This window comes from Pristiophorus japonicus, chromosome 5 (assembly GCF_044704955.1).
Source record: "Pristiophorus japonicus isolate sPriJap1 chromosome 5, sPriJap1.hap1, whole genome shotgun sequence".
NCBI classification, from domain to species: Eukaryota; Metazoa; Chordata; class Chondrichthyes; family Pristiophoridae; genus Pristiophorus; species Pristiophorus japonicus.
In genome coordinates, this window is record NC_091981.1 from 126,393,045 (window position 1) to 126,406,279 (window position 13,235).

General features: G+C 43.5%; 1 protein-coding gene across 5 annotated transcripts in view; it reads right to left on the minus strand.

The window, feature by feature from the left end:
- The window catches only part of LOC139264446 (protein PALS2-like), a 194,959-nt gene that overhangs the window by 21,174 nt on the left and 160,550 nt on the right, over positions 1–13,235 (minus strand). For all 5 annotated transcript variants that reach the window (XM_070880926.1, XM_070880929.1, XM_070880931.1 and 2 more), the window contains 3 exons: positions 10,985–11,137; positions 8,637–8,864; positions 4,536–4,667 (listed from right to left, as the gene is read on the minus strand). In XM_070880926.1, the coding sequence (XP_070737027.1) occupies positions 4,536–4,667; positions 8,637–8,864; positions 10,985–11,137 (513 nt within the window). The remainder of the gene's footprint in view (positions 1–4,535; positions 4,668–8,636; positions 8,865–10,984; positions 11,138–13,235) is intronic.

Consider the following 13,235-nt stretch of genomic DNA (forward strand, 5'->3'; position numbering starts at 1 on the left):
GGGGGGGGGGGGGGGTCAGGAGCGCGGGTCGAGTCCGGGGGGGGGGGGGGTGGGAGGGAGGGAGGTTCGGGTCGGGGTGGGGGTCAGGTCAGGTGGTGGGGGGAGAGCGCGGGTCGGGTCGTGTCCAGTCCGGGGGGTCGGGTCCAGTCCGGTCTGGGGGCGGGGGGGAAGCGGTAGTCGGGTCGGTGTCGGGTCCGGGGGCGGGGAGCGGGAGTCGAGTCGGGTCGGGTCGGGAGGAAGCAGGAGCTGGGCGTGGGAGGCAGCCTTATGCACGCAGCCCCAGTGAGGCCATTCGACCAGGGCTAGGGGCTGCGTGCTTCGGGCCCCTCCCACACAGTTTTGGGCGCCTGGAGCTACTGCACATGCGCGCCCACTGTAGCGCGCATGTGCAGAGGTCCCGGCACTGTTTTCAGCGCAGGGACCTAGCTTCGCCCCCTACAGCTCGTGCTGTGCCGCGCCCTACTCCAGAGGACCAGCAGGGAGCCGGAGAATCTGTATGTTTTTTTTAGGCGCACTTTGTGGCGCGAAAAACGGGCGTCCAGGTCGGGGCTGCGCCGTTCTAGGCGTGGCCTGAAACTTGGGCCCTTAGAGTCTACAAGTGCCAACAGTATTATGAGCACTCAACTAGAGCAAAGTGAAATAAAAAACTATGATACAAATTGAACAAAACTATGGGCCGTATTTTGCTATAGAAATAACGATGAGGCCAACAGCGCTCACCATTATTAACACTCCTGTGAAGCGCCTTAGGACGTTTTACTACGTTAAAGGCACTACATAAATTGTTCCAGTCCAAGTAAATTTTTAACCGTGGGATAAGTCTTAATTACTGCTCAACAACCTCTCTGCCACTGAAAATTAACATTAACAAGTATGGAATCTCATTCCTTTCAGATTTTAATTATTGTTGGAGATATTAAAAAAAAATTATTAAATAAAAAATTGTCCTTCTGTCTCTTTTACCTCCCTCTCAATCCTAACTTTCTTTCCCTCTCTATTTCACTTTCTGTACATGATTTGACATTGAATTCACTATTCTAATTGATACTTCCTGGTTCAGACACTGGTTCATTAATGATTCTTCAATTTGATTGGTTCAGGAGATACACAGTTGGTTGCCCTGTTCATATGCATCCCAGATGCTCTGTAGAGGGCGCCACGTTGAAAAGGCTTTCTAATTACAGCATGTTCCAGTGCAAAATCCCATAGAAAGTCTGTGGGCATGGGCAAGTGTAAATGTAATGAACGGCTGGTGCCATTCGTTTGCCACCCAAACCAAAATCCAGCCCAATAATATTCAGCTTTGTGGCACCCCAATTGGTACAATTATTACAGCTGCTATTGTTGATAAAAACCCATCAAAAATTGTCATGTTTGCAAGAAAATATACAGCGAGTATTCCCAGTATTGTTTTGTATGTTTAATACGAATCAGGTAAAGAAAGGGGAAGGAAGCCGATACATTTTGAATGCTAAAAACGTACCCTATTTAAAAACAAATTACATTGCTATTGTATAGGAATGATATCAGTGCCACAGAAAAGGTTTACTAAAATGATACCAGGAATGAGGGGAAGAATGGCTCAACATTTTTTACTGAAAGCAAAATTAAGGGGATCAAGATTATGAAAGGTTGAGAGGAAATTACAGAGATTGTTTCCAGTGCTTTGTGAATCAGCAATTGGGGTGGGGGAAAGGTGGTAATGGACAAAGGATCATCACCAAAAGATCGAAAGTTAAAGTTAGAAGTGGTCTTTCAGCAGAGGTTAGTGGAAGATGGACTGACTACCAAAGGTGGATATTGAGGCAGAGACTATGGCATAATTTAGAAGATAATTGGATAAGGATATAAAAGGATAAGAATATAAAAGGATACAGAGGAAGGAATTCCAGCAGATAATTCCAGTAGAAGAGCTGTACCAGTATAAGCGCAATAGATTAAGTGGCCTCTTTTTGTGCTACAGCTTCTATGATTCAGATTCTAGATTAGTAATTCAGTTCTATCAAACAAAACAAAAAAATCAAGTAGAATATCTGGTTAAAAATGCCATTTTATATTTGGCTAACTTTAGTCTGTAATCTCTCCATTCACTAGATATTACATGGTAACAATGGCTACGACAGATTCACTGTTGTATTTTCCACTACAACAGCAGTGGGCAATTACAATTAGGGATCCAAGTTCGTGTCAATTAAACGCACCCTCAGTAAATAATAAAAAAATCAGGATCATTATGTAGATCCATAAGATACAATATGTACCTCATGAATGGGATGATTAGATTGTTCACACGTGACATCACAAGTGCATTCTGGTCAAGACCAAAACAAAAATAATTATATCGCCTAGGTTTTCACAATGTTAGCATATAAACGGACTACATTATTACAAATGAAATAAAGAACCATGCAAATTTGGAGATTATATTTAGAACATAAAGCTTTTGAGAACAGCAAACGTTAATTTGGACCAATGCACTTGTTCCTTTTAGATTGATCTCAACCCCGTCTATTTTTTAGGTTGCGGGTTTTCTGTTGGGTCTCGGCCTTCAGACGTCTGATGAGCTGCTTTCTTGACCTCGTGTTGTGTTGCTGCTTCCAGTCCGAATGTCTTGTGCATGCGGCATATTAGCTGCTGGATCAACATCCCCAGCATCAAAGCACTGACCACGCTCGATCAGCTCCGCTGGATGGGCCACACTGTCTGCGTGCCTGACACGAGACTCCCAAAACAAGCGCTCTACTCGGATCTCCGACACGGTAAGCAAGCCCCAGGTGGGCAGAGGAAATGCTTCAAGGACACCCTCAAAACCTCCTTGAAAAAATGTAACAGCTCCACCGACACCGGGAATCCCTGGTCCAAGACCACCCAAAGTGGAGGAAAAGCATCTGGGAAGCATCGAGTCTCTTCGCCGAGAGCAAGCTGAAGCCAAGCATAGACACCAGAAGGAGCGCGCGGCAACCCAGAACCCCCACTTACCTGTTCCTTCAACCACCGTCTGCCCCACCTGTGACAGAGACTGTAGGTCCCGCATTGGACTCTTCAGTCACCTGAGAACTCATTTTTAGTGTGGAAGCAAGTCATCCTCGACTCCGAGGAACTATGATGATGATGATGATCTAGCTGTCACTTGGACCAGCTGCCTTTTTTGGTCATCTATTTCACAAGATTATCATATTTAGAGACTTCCCTGCTTAATTTCAATTTCCTAAGCTGTATCTCTTTGTATTTTAACCATTCAGGAGTGAACAATTTGCATGGAAGATTTTTAGTGAATGAGCTGTTTATCTTCATAAAGATTCCTCTTTGTGTGTTGATTTCCATCTACAGCCAACAAATTTATTCATGTTTTGTTCTACAGTTCTACATTCATTACGTAATGAATTTTCAAACAGCTTTTTGAAGGAAAACTAGTGCCTGTAGTTATGTTCAATGTTTATGTAATCTCAAAGCATGAAATCAGTTCACAAAAATAACATTTTAGCATGCATTCTGAATGTTCTTCCCCTGCAGATTATTATTCTGACACATGCAGTTATGTGAAAGTAACCACTTGGTGGCTGGTTAGAAAAAAACCTGGATTAAACTTAATTTTTCATTTTACGTGGAATTTTTCAAAGACTAAAACCGAATGAAAATCAAATCGGGGAGAAAGAGAAAATGTTTCACTTTTTCCCCCACTAAAATCTTAACCTGGAGAATATAGTACAGGTTGAAGCTCCCTTATCTGGGTCTCTCTTATCTAGAACCACCCCTCGTCCGGCAAAATCCCTTATCTGGCACAGGCCAGGTCCCAAGGGTGCCGGATAAGAGAGGTTCAAGCTATATTTGAAAATTTGCGGCAAAAATACCTACATATCTATATTTTTTTCTTGCCCCCTCGACAAGACAAAAAAAAAATCATGAAATGTTACCTCCATCTGTCTCTAAAAGCACAGAACCAAATCTAGGGAATACCAAAAATTGTCAAGATATCAAAAATTATCAGGAAATCTTGCACATTGTTAAGTCCACAACATTGTGGATGATATGGTTCCATCCCAGGAGCAACTATTTGGAAATTCTGCATTGTACAATCAGGTTCACGGCAATATGAAATTATACAGGGTTTGTCAGAAAGCCTGAATTTATTCCATCCTCAAGCATGAGTGGTTTTGGAATCGGAGGATACAGTTGAAGCATCTGCAGGCTCAATATAGGTCAGCATTTAAGGGAATACTGGGTTGATGAAAACCCAAGTAAAAAATTATAACTCTTTCTGTAGGGGCCAAGGGAAAAGAAAGAGTGAAGTGTTTTGTTATTACCAGTGGTTATTTTACTTTACACACTTAAAAAAAAAATCCAATCAGCCAATGTTTCATAGTTCTATAGAATTTTTAAATTCCTTCTTGGGATTTGAGCATCTCAAGACAGTGTACTGTATTTGCTTTAAGTGAATATTTTGTTAAGTGTTATTCAAAAAGTATTTGTTTGTTGTCATGTCTTAGAATTACTTTAAAAATCCCTAAATCGCAATGCAGAAAAGTTGAGCCAACCTGCCACCAGTTGAGATCTTCTCGATTCACGACTTGAAGGATGTCCCCTCTGGAAAACTTCAATCCTGCTTCTTTACAGGGGATTAAGCTGTCATTGGCTGGATTGTAATCAAAATGGCATTTCACAAACACCTGCAACATATTGGAGCACATTAGAATCAATGTTTCCCGTAATTCTTTTTTGGGTGCACGACCCCTTTAAGGGGCTGCATGGCCCATTCATAGCTTCGCGCATGCACCAACTTTAACACAGAAGAAGAAGAAGACAGTCCTGGGCTGCACGGGACCAGCAGAGAGCTGCATAGCTTGTAAGGAACATTGGTTAGAATATAATAGTACTAAAAAGATTAGCATTACTCAAAGTTTTTAAGTCACCTGATCCAGATGAAATCCATCCTAGGGTGCTGAAAGAAGGAACAGTAGAAATAGAAGAGGCATTGATTACAATCTTTCAATGGACATTGATATAGGAGTAGTGCCAGAGGATTGAATGTTGACAATGTTATACCACTATTCAAGAAAGGGGAGAGGGATAAACCAGGCAACTACAGGACAGTCAGCTTAACATCGGGGAAATTATTGGAAATCATCATCAGGAAAGGCATGGGTTAATCAAGGAGAGTCAGCATGGATTTGTTAAAGGCAAATCATTTCTGATTAACTTGACTGAATTCTTTGATGAGGTAACAGAGAAGGACCATCAAGGTTGTGTAGTAGATGCTGTATATATGAACTTTTGGAAGGCATTCATCAAAGTTTCACACCGGAGACTTATTAAGAAGATGGAAGCCCATGGAATTAGGGGGAAAGTGATGGTATGGATTTGGAATTGGCTCAGTGACAGGAAGCAAAGGGTGATGATCGATGGATGTTTTTCAGACTGGGAGGTGGTTTGCAGTGGTGTCCCCAAGGGTCAGTATTGGGTCCAGTACTCATTTCAATTTTTATAAACAACCTAGACTCAGGTGCTCAGGGAGCAACATTATAAAGTTTGTAGAGGATACGAAACTTGGCAACGTAGTATATAGTGATAAGAATAGTTGTAGACTTCAGATAACAGAAAGGATGACGAAATGGACAGAAGCATGGCAGCTGGAGCAGAAAAGTGTGAAGCGATGCACTTTGGGAGGACGAATGTGGAAAGACAGTACATTATTAATGGCATGATTTTTGAAAAGTGTTGATCAGCAGAGAGAATTTGGTGTGTATGTACACAAATCCATAAAAGCTGGGCAAGTGTTAAGGGTGGTTAAAAAGCACATGGGTTACGTGGGTTTATAAATGAAGGTATAGAATAGAAAAGCAAAGAGATCATGCTAGAAACTTTATAAATCATTGGTTAGGGCTCAGCAACAGTACTGCGGACAGTTTTGGGTACCACACTTCAGTAAAATGTTAATTTTAATCCTGAGAAAGGGTGCAAAGGAAGTTTCACCAGGAATGAGTGACTTCAGTTCTGAGCAGTGTTTGGAAAAGTTAGGACTGTTCTCCTGATAAGAGTAGATTAAAAACTATTCCCTCTGGTGTGTGGGTCAATAACCAGAGGTCATAGATTTAAAATTATTGGCAAAAGATCTAGAGGGCAGAGGAGGAGGAGAATTTCCACTCAGAGTTGTCAGGACGTAGAACGCTGTACCTGAAAAGGTGGTGGAAGCTGATTCTATAAATAATTTTAAGAACGAGTTGGATACGTACTTGAGGATGAAGAACTTACTAAATTTATGAATGATTCTTGGTCATAGATGCATACAAGCCTAAAACTGTACAAGCCTACTAGAGCTGAAAGTGGGATTTCAATGATTTGCTGTTAAAATACTGAACATTTTGAATTTACCGATGAATTCCATTAATAAAATTTCTTCATTCCCACCAAGAAGTATTCAGCACAGCCACAAATTGAACACTATAGATGGATTAGAGCATCTTTCAAATTAATCATCATCTCTGAATTTTGTGCTATATCGCAATCTAAATCGGTGGCTGAGATTCATTAAATAGAGCACAAACACAGTTAACTAACTTGTTCAGCATCAGTGCTGTATTCTGACTGGAAACTTGAATCCTACGTTTAACTGAATTACACTCGAGCTTTCTATAGGAAGTTACTTCAATACTGCTCAAGTCAGAGCTCCATCGCATGCTGCCCAAGGGTGCCATCTGATGCCACACATAATGAAAGTACATAATGGAAATGGCTCATGGGGGGAAAAAAAAAGCCATTCATGCTTGATGCTTAAGGATTAAACAGCGCAGTGTTGCAGCAGAATAAATTATGCCATATTCTTGTAAATTACAGTACTCTAATGAAGAGTATGTGTCAGCTAACAAATCTCATCCAGGAATGCCCAACCTTTTGGATCAGGAAGCAGGATCCATGTCACACCAGTAAGTGGGCTACATATGATTAAATGACAGTCAGACAGAATCATAATTAAACACCACATCCAACTCCCAATCCAACTCCTTTTTCAACAGTTACACACACTTTTCTTCACACCCCTCCCTACCACCTTCAAATTTTTAATGCTTTCCTTTTTTTTTTTAAACTCTTTCGGTTTCCGCCCCTGCCACAGTACCAAACTGCTCTCATCAAAGTCACAGATTACATCCTTTGTGACTGCGACAAAGGTAAACTATCCCTCCTCGTCCTCCTGGACCTGTCTGCAGCCTTTGATACAGTTGACCACTCCATCCTCCTCCAACGCCTCTCCACCATCATCCAGCTGGGTGGGACTGCACTCATCTGGTTCCATTCTTATCTATCTAATCATAGCCAGAAAATCTCCTGCAATGGCTTCTCTTCCCACTCCCGCATCATTACCTCTGGTGTCCCGCAAGGATTTATCCTTGGCACCCTAATTTTCTCATCTATATGCTGTCCTTTGGCGATATCATCCGAAAACAGTCAGTTTCCACATGTACGTTGATGACACCCAGCTCTACCTCTTCACCACTTCTCTCAACCCCTCCTTGGTCTCTAAATTATCAGCCTGCTTGTCCGACATCCAGTACGGGATGAGCAGAAATTTTCTCCAATTAAGTATTGGGAAGACCGAAGCCATTGTCTTTGGTCCCCGCCACAAACTGCGTTCCCTAGCCACTGACTCCATCCCTCTCCATAGCATCTATCTGAGGCTAAACCAGACTGTTCGCAACTAGGCGACATATTGAAATGAGTTTCCAGCCACATATCCGCAGCATAACCAAAACTTCCTTTTTTCACCTCCGCCTCAGCCTCAGTTCTTCTGCTGCTGACACCCTCATCCATGTCATTGTTACCTCTAAACTTGACTACTCCAACTCTCTCCTGGCTGGCTTCCCACATTCTACACTACGTAAACTTGAGATCATCCAAAACTCGGCAGCCAGAGTCATAACTCGCACCAAGTCACGATCACCCATCACCCCTGTGCTTTCTGACCTCCATCGGTTCCCGGTTAAACAACGCCTCGATTTCAAAATTCTCATCATTGTTTACAAATCACTCCATGGACTTGCCCCTCCCTATCTTGAATCTATTTCAGCTTCACAACCCCACGAGATGTCTGCACTCCTCAAATTCAGCCCTCTTGAGCATCCCTGATTATAACTGCTCAACCATCAGTGGCCGTTCCTGCGTGCTGTGACTCCCTCCATAGCACCTTAGTGCAGTGCTCGTCAGTGTTTGCAGCACCTTAGTGCTGTAGAAAACTGAAAGCACAACTGTGAAAATAAATTTGCACATGGTCCTTTAAGAAAACCGGCTGATGATGTGTCATCAAATGATGTTCTCAGACCCGATTCCTTCAATTGGCCGGGAAACGCGCTGGGGGGCTTAACGAGCTCAATCAGGAGAAAGTCATGTCGGAGGCCGAGATGGAAACAGAAGCCTATTACAACTAATTAGCAATAGGATAAAAATTAGAAAGTATAACAGGTTTTAGAATCAAAGATATAACATGACGCTCAATAGAAAAATACTCTTTCCTGCAAAGTAGATGTTTGATGACTTAATTGGGCCCAAGTTCAAGTGATCCAAAGCAATTAGTTTAATTGCTACAGAATAACTTATGCTAAATCCTTTCTAATCGGCATCTCTTTTTGTCAAGCAATATCTCTTACCTGTAGGGGCAAAGGAGTATCTTTGTAGCTCGGCAAGATTTTAAACGTGATGCCACCACTGCAATCCATCAACATTTCTTGCAGTACTTTTGGGTCAGACCCGACTTCCCTGCCATTTACTTCTTTAATGATATCACCTACGTGGAGAAGACCTTGCCTGTCAATCATACCACCGTGGAGAATCCTTGCAATTACCAGTTCTCTATTCTCCACCCTAAAGGTAACACCCTACAAAAGAATAAAATCATTGAAGCTGATTAGATGTTTTTGCTTCCCCAACACAAAGCCAGAACAAATGCAACCATTTAAGCAACAGGAGTCGAGTGTGAAAATTAGTGGCAAAAGTTATCATTGCAAATGAAAAAATAGTAAACATCTGCTTCCACTATTGCTGTAAATTTGCTTTTCTTGATGACTTAATTAGGCCCAACTTTAGTGATCCAACGCAATTAGTTTAATTGCTATAGAATAACTTATGTTAAATCCTTCCTAATCGGCACCTCTTTTTCTTCTGTCAAGCAATATCTCTTACCTGTAGAGGCAAACAAATATCTTTGTAGCTGGGCAAGACATCATGGGCCACCCCGACCTGCGAGAGAACATCTCCACAGGTCGGTGCTATAGAGCTAGAGCATCAGGCCCTGGGATATCGTGGGCCACCCCGACCTGCGAGAGAACATCTCCACAGGTCGGGGCTACAAAAAGAGCTGGAGCGCTGGGCCCTGGGATATCGTGGGCCACCCCGACCTGCGAGAGAGCATCTCCATAGGTTGGGGCTATAGAGCTGGAGCTTGCCACTGCAGTTTCCATCGCGAGCTGACACAAATGTGCGATGGCTTCGAGGTGGGCGACTGGGTGACGTCATCAGGATTCAGGTCATTGTTTGGAGTGTGGGCAAGAGGCCCTGCTACAGCAGAGGAGCAGGAAGGTCGTGGCGGACTTGCGGTGAGTGATCGGGGCAGAAGAGTGATGAGGGATCGTGGCTGAGATTTGGTGGGTGATCATGACAGAGGTTCGGCGAATGTTTGGTGTGGATGGAGGTCATGGTGGAGGTGCGGCGAATGTCTTTGTGGCAGAGGAGCGGTGAGGGATCATGGCGGAAGTGCGGTGAATGAAGGTACGGGGCCCAGGAGCAGCATGGGCCAGCCCACACTGCGATATGTGCACGCAGTAGGTCCGTGCAGCAGAGCAGGTCTCCAGTCGTCCTGGTTAACCCTTGCCACTGGATAAAGGCCTAGCTTTGTCAAGCCCGTGTGGTGGCTGGTGTGCAACGGTCACCACACGTTAAAAAAATCCACAGACATCTTCCACCCCCTCAATTGGAGTTCAGGACTGGAACATCGGGTCCTTCATTGAAACATCTGTGAACTCATGTGGAAGTAAGTCATCCTCGTTCGAGGGACCGCCTATGATGATGAAAATTGCTTTATGATAGTAGTACCACACTTTTTGTCCCTCTCCATATAACAAAGTAAAACTGGCTTTTCTTTCTGTACAACAAATACAAAAATAATTATTTTACTACAAAGACTTAATCATGGAACCAAAATATATTCATACAAACCCTTTGACACTGTGGTGACTGAAACTGTACAGTAGAACCAAGTTGCACTCAAAAATACAATGCTTAATCCCTATTTAGCGGATTGTTTTTAGCCTGCCTGCCAGCCACATCAGGAGGGAGGCAGCTCACATTGCATTATGGGGATTCAAAGCGCCCTCTAGTCAAATATCCATTAAAATTAGAGCACTAAAAATAAATCACCACAGAATAAACTAAATACCACTCTCTATTCCACTCAATGAAAATGTTTGTCTTTTCATTAAATAAGATTGGGGTTACAGTTTCTCTTCTACTTTCATTGAATTTTTAGAAAAAAATTTGGAAAGAAGCAGAAAAGGGAGGATTCTTTCCCCTTCCGCAAAAACCATTCATGACCAGTCTCTAACGAATGACTCCGATTTTATGATGAAAACATGTTCGAAGCTATTCTCGGCTGCAGATATCCCAGTGTGCTCAACTGTGCCAAACAAAATGGAGAGTACACATTAGCCTCAAAACTTGGTACTTTCCTACGGAATTGACCACTGCATTATTCTGATGGCTGAAGTGATTATGTCAATGAGTAGTGAGAGCCATACAGTGCAAGGTAATCTCAGGTATGATTCCCAGTCTGTGTTGAATTAGCTGATCTCAGCATGAACAGTAGTAGGGACACTACAATTGGCCTCTGCATCTGTGTTACCAAGGGCAAAATCAACAAGAATTTCTAATAATCTAGCAAGCCCTGAATACTGAAGCTAAATACTCAATTACCAGCTCTCAAATAAAAAAATAAATAGCTTACCAAAGGCTCCATGGCTTTCTTTTGAATTCCAATCATGCGAACAGCATCTCCTGATGCTGTCTGATTGCTCAAGATATCATTTAGCAGACTGGGGCTTGAGGGTGGCGTTTCATAACACTTTGATGCAACCAAATCATGGGTTTCCAAAAGTGACTGCAAATATTAAGAAAAAGCATTAATTCCAAAACTTTGGTGCAGAAATTTGTGTAACGACATAACATAAGAATTAGGAGCAGGAGTAGGGCATTTGGCTCCTCGAGCCGGCTCCGCCATTCAGTATCATGGCTGATCTTCTACCTCAACTCCACTTTCCTGCACATATCCTTGATTCCCTTAATATTCAAAAATCTATCGATCTCGGTCTTGAATATACTCAACAACTGAGAATCCACAGCCCTCTGGGGTAGAGAATTCCAAAAATTCACCACCCTCCGAGTGAAGAAATTTCTCCTCATCTCAGTCCTAAATGGCTGACACTTATTCTGAGACTGTGACCCCTGGTTCTAGACTCCCCAGCTCGGGGAAACATCCTCCCTGTATCTACCCTGTCAAGCCCAGTATGAATTTTGTATGTTTCAATGAGATCACCTCTCATTCTTTGAAACTCCAGAGAATATAGGCCTAATCTACTCAATCACTCCTCAAAGGACAATCCCCCCCATCCCAGGAATCAGTCTGGTGAACCTTTGTTACCAACAACCATTTCTTTTCCTAATTGCTTGCTGTACCTGCATGTTAACTTTCAGTGATTTGTGTACAAGGGCACCCAGGTCCCTCTGAATACCAACATTTCCCAATCTCTCACCACTTAAAAAATACTCTTACCTTCTCTATTTCTATTTTTCTTACCAAAGAGGATAACTTTACGTTTCTCCATATTATATTCCATTTGCCATGTTCTTGCCCACTTACTTAGCCTTTGTAATGAGACCTCCAATAACATCCACACATTTCACTAGAAAAGTTCTACTTCATTCTGTGATCGGACCATAAACCTGTGAATAACCTTGCCCAATAATTCAATATAATATATTTGTATTTTGGCCACTAGTATACTGCATTAATCATATATCTCCTTCTGCACCCCAATATTCCTGTTAGTCCCCTCCCACCATTGCACTTCTTTCGAACCTGTAGCATGCAGCCAAACTATATGCTGCACCAAGGTGGCCACTTTATTAGCGAACAAGTGGTGCCATCCATGGAGTCGGTTTCACTATCAAAAACGAGCTGGTCGTCCGCCTCAGAGACTCCCCCTGCGGGATTAACGAATATCTCATGATTCTCCGACTCACCCTATCCCCGGAATCAATGCGCCACAGTCATCAGTACGTATGCCCCAACATTCGATGTGACAGATGAGATCAAAGAGGGTTTTTACTCCAGCCTCGAAAAATCCCTGTCCCGCGTCCCTGCGGACGACAAACTGATCCTCCCCGGTGACTTCAACGCCAGGGTCAGCAAGGACACAGCCCTCTGGGAAGGCGTGATCGGCAGAGAGGGGTAGGGAAAACCAACTGCAGCGGTACCCTGCTCCTGACAAAATGCCAAGAGCATGACCTTGTCATCACGAACACCTTGTTCCGCCAGAGGGACAAAGACAAGGCATCGTGACAACACCCTCGCTTCAAACACTGGCATCTGTTTGACTATGTCATCGTCCGAGCCAGGAATCACGAGGACGTGCGCATCACCCGCGCCATGACAGGAGCTGACGACTGCTGGATGGACCACCGCCTAATTCGTTCCATCATTATCAACATAGCCCCAAAGCGGTGACGGCAGTAGAAGCAGTGCTACAAAAAAGTCAATGCCGGGGCACTCAAAGACCCAGCTAAGAGAGCCCTATACAGCCAGTGCCTCACTGCTAACCTGGCGCCCCTTGATCACCCCGAGACACAGAATGCCCAAAGCGCTTGGTCTGCCCTCCAGGCCTCCATAACCAGTGCCTGCGAAGAGACGCTCGGTCACTCAACCAGGAAACACCAGGACTGGTTTGATGAGAATGACCAGGAGATCCAAGAGCTAATGTATCACAAGCGCAGGGCATTTCTGAGCCTAAAACAACCACCCAAATCGGGAGCAGCAAGGCAGCATTACAGACAACGTAAGGCCGAGGTCCAACAAAAAACCCGTGACCTAAAGAATAGATGGTGGGTGGAGAAAGCACAGGAGATACAGCAGCTGGCCGACAGCCGTGATGTGCGAGGATTCTTCACTGCAGTCAAGGCCACCTACGGTCCAAACACCC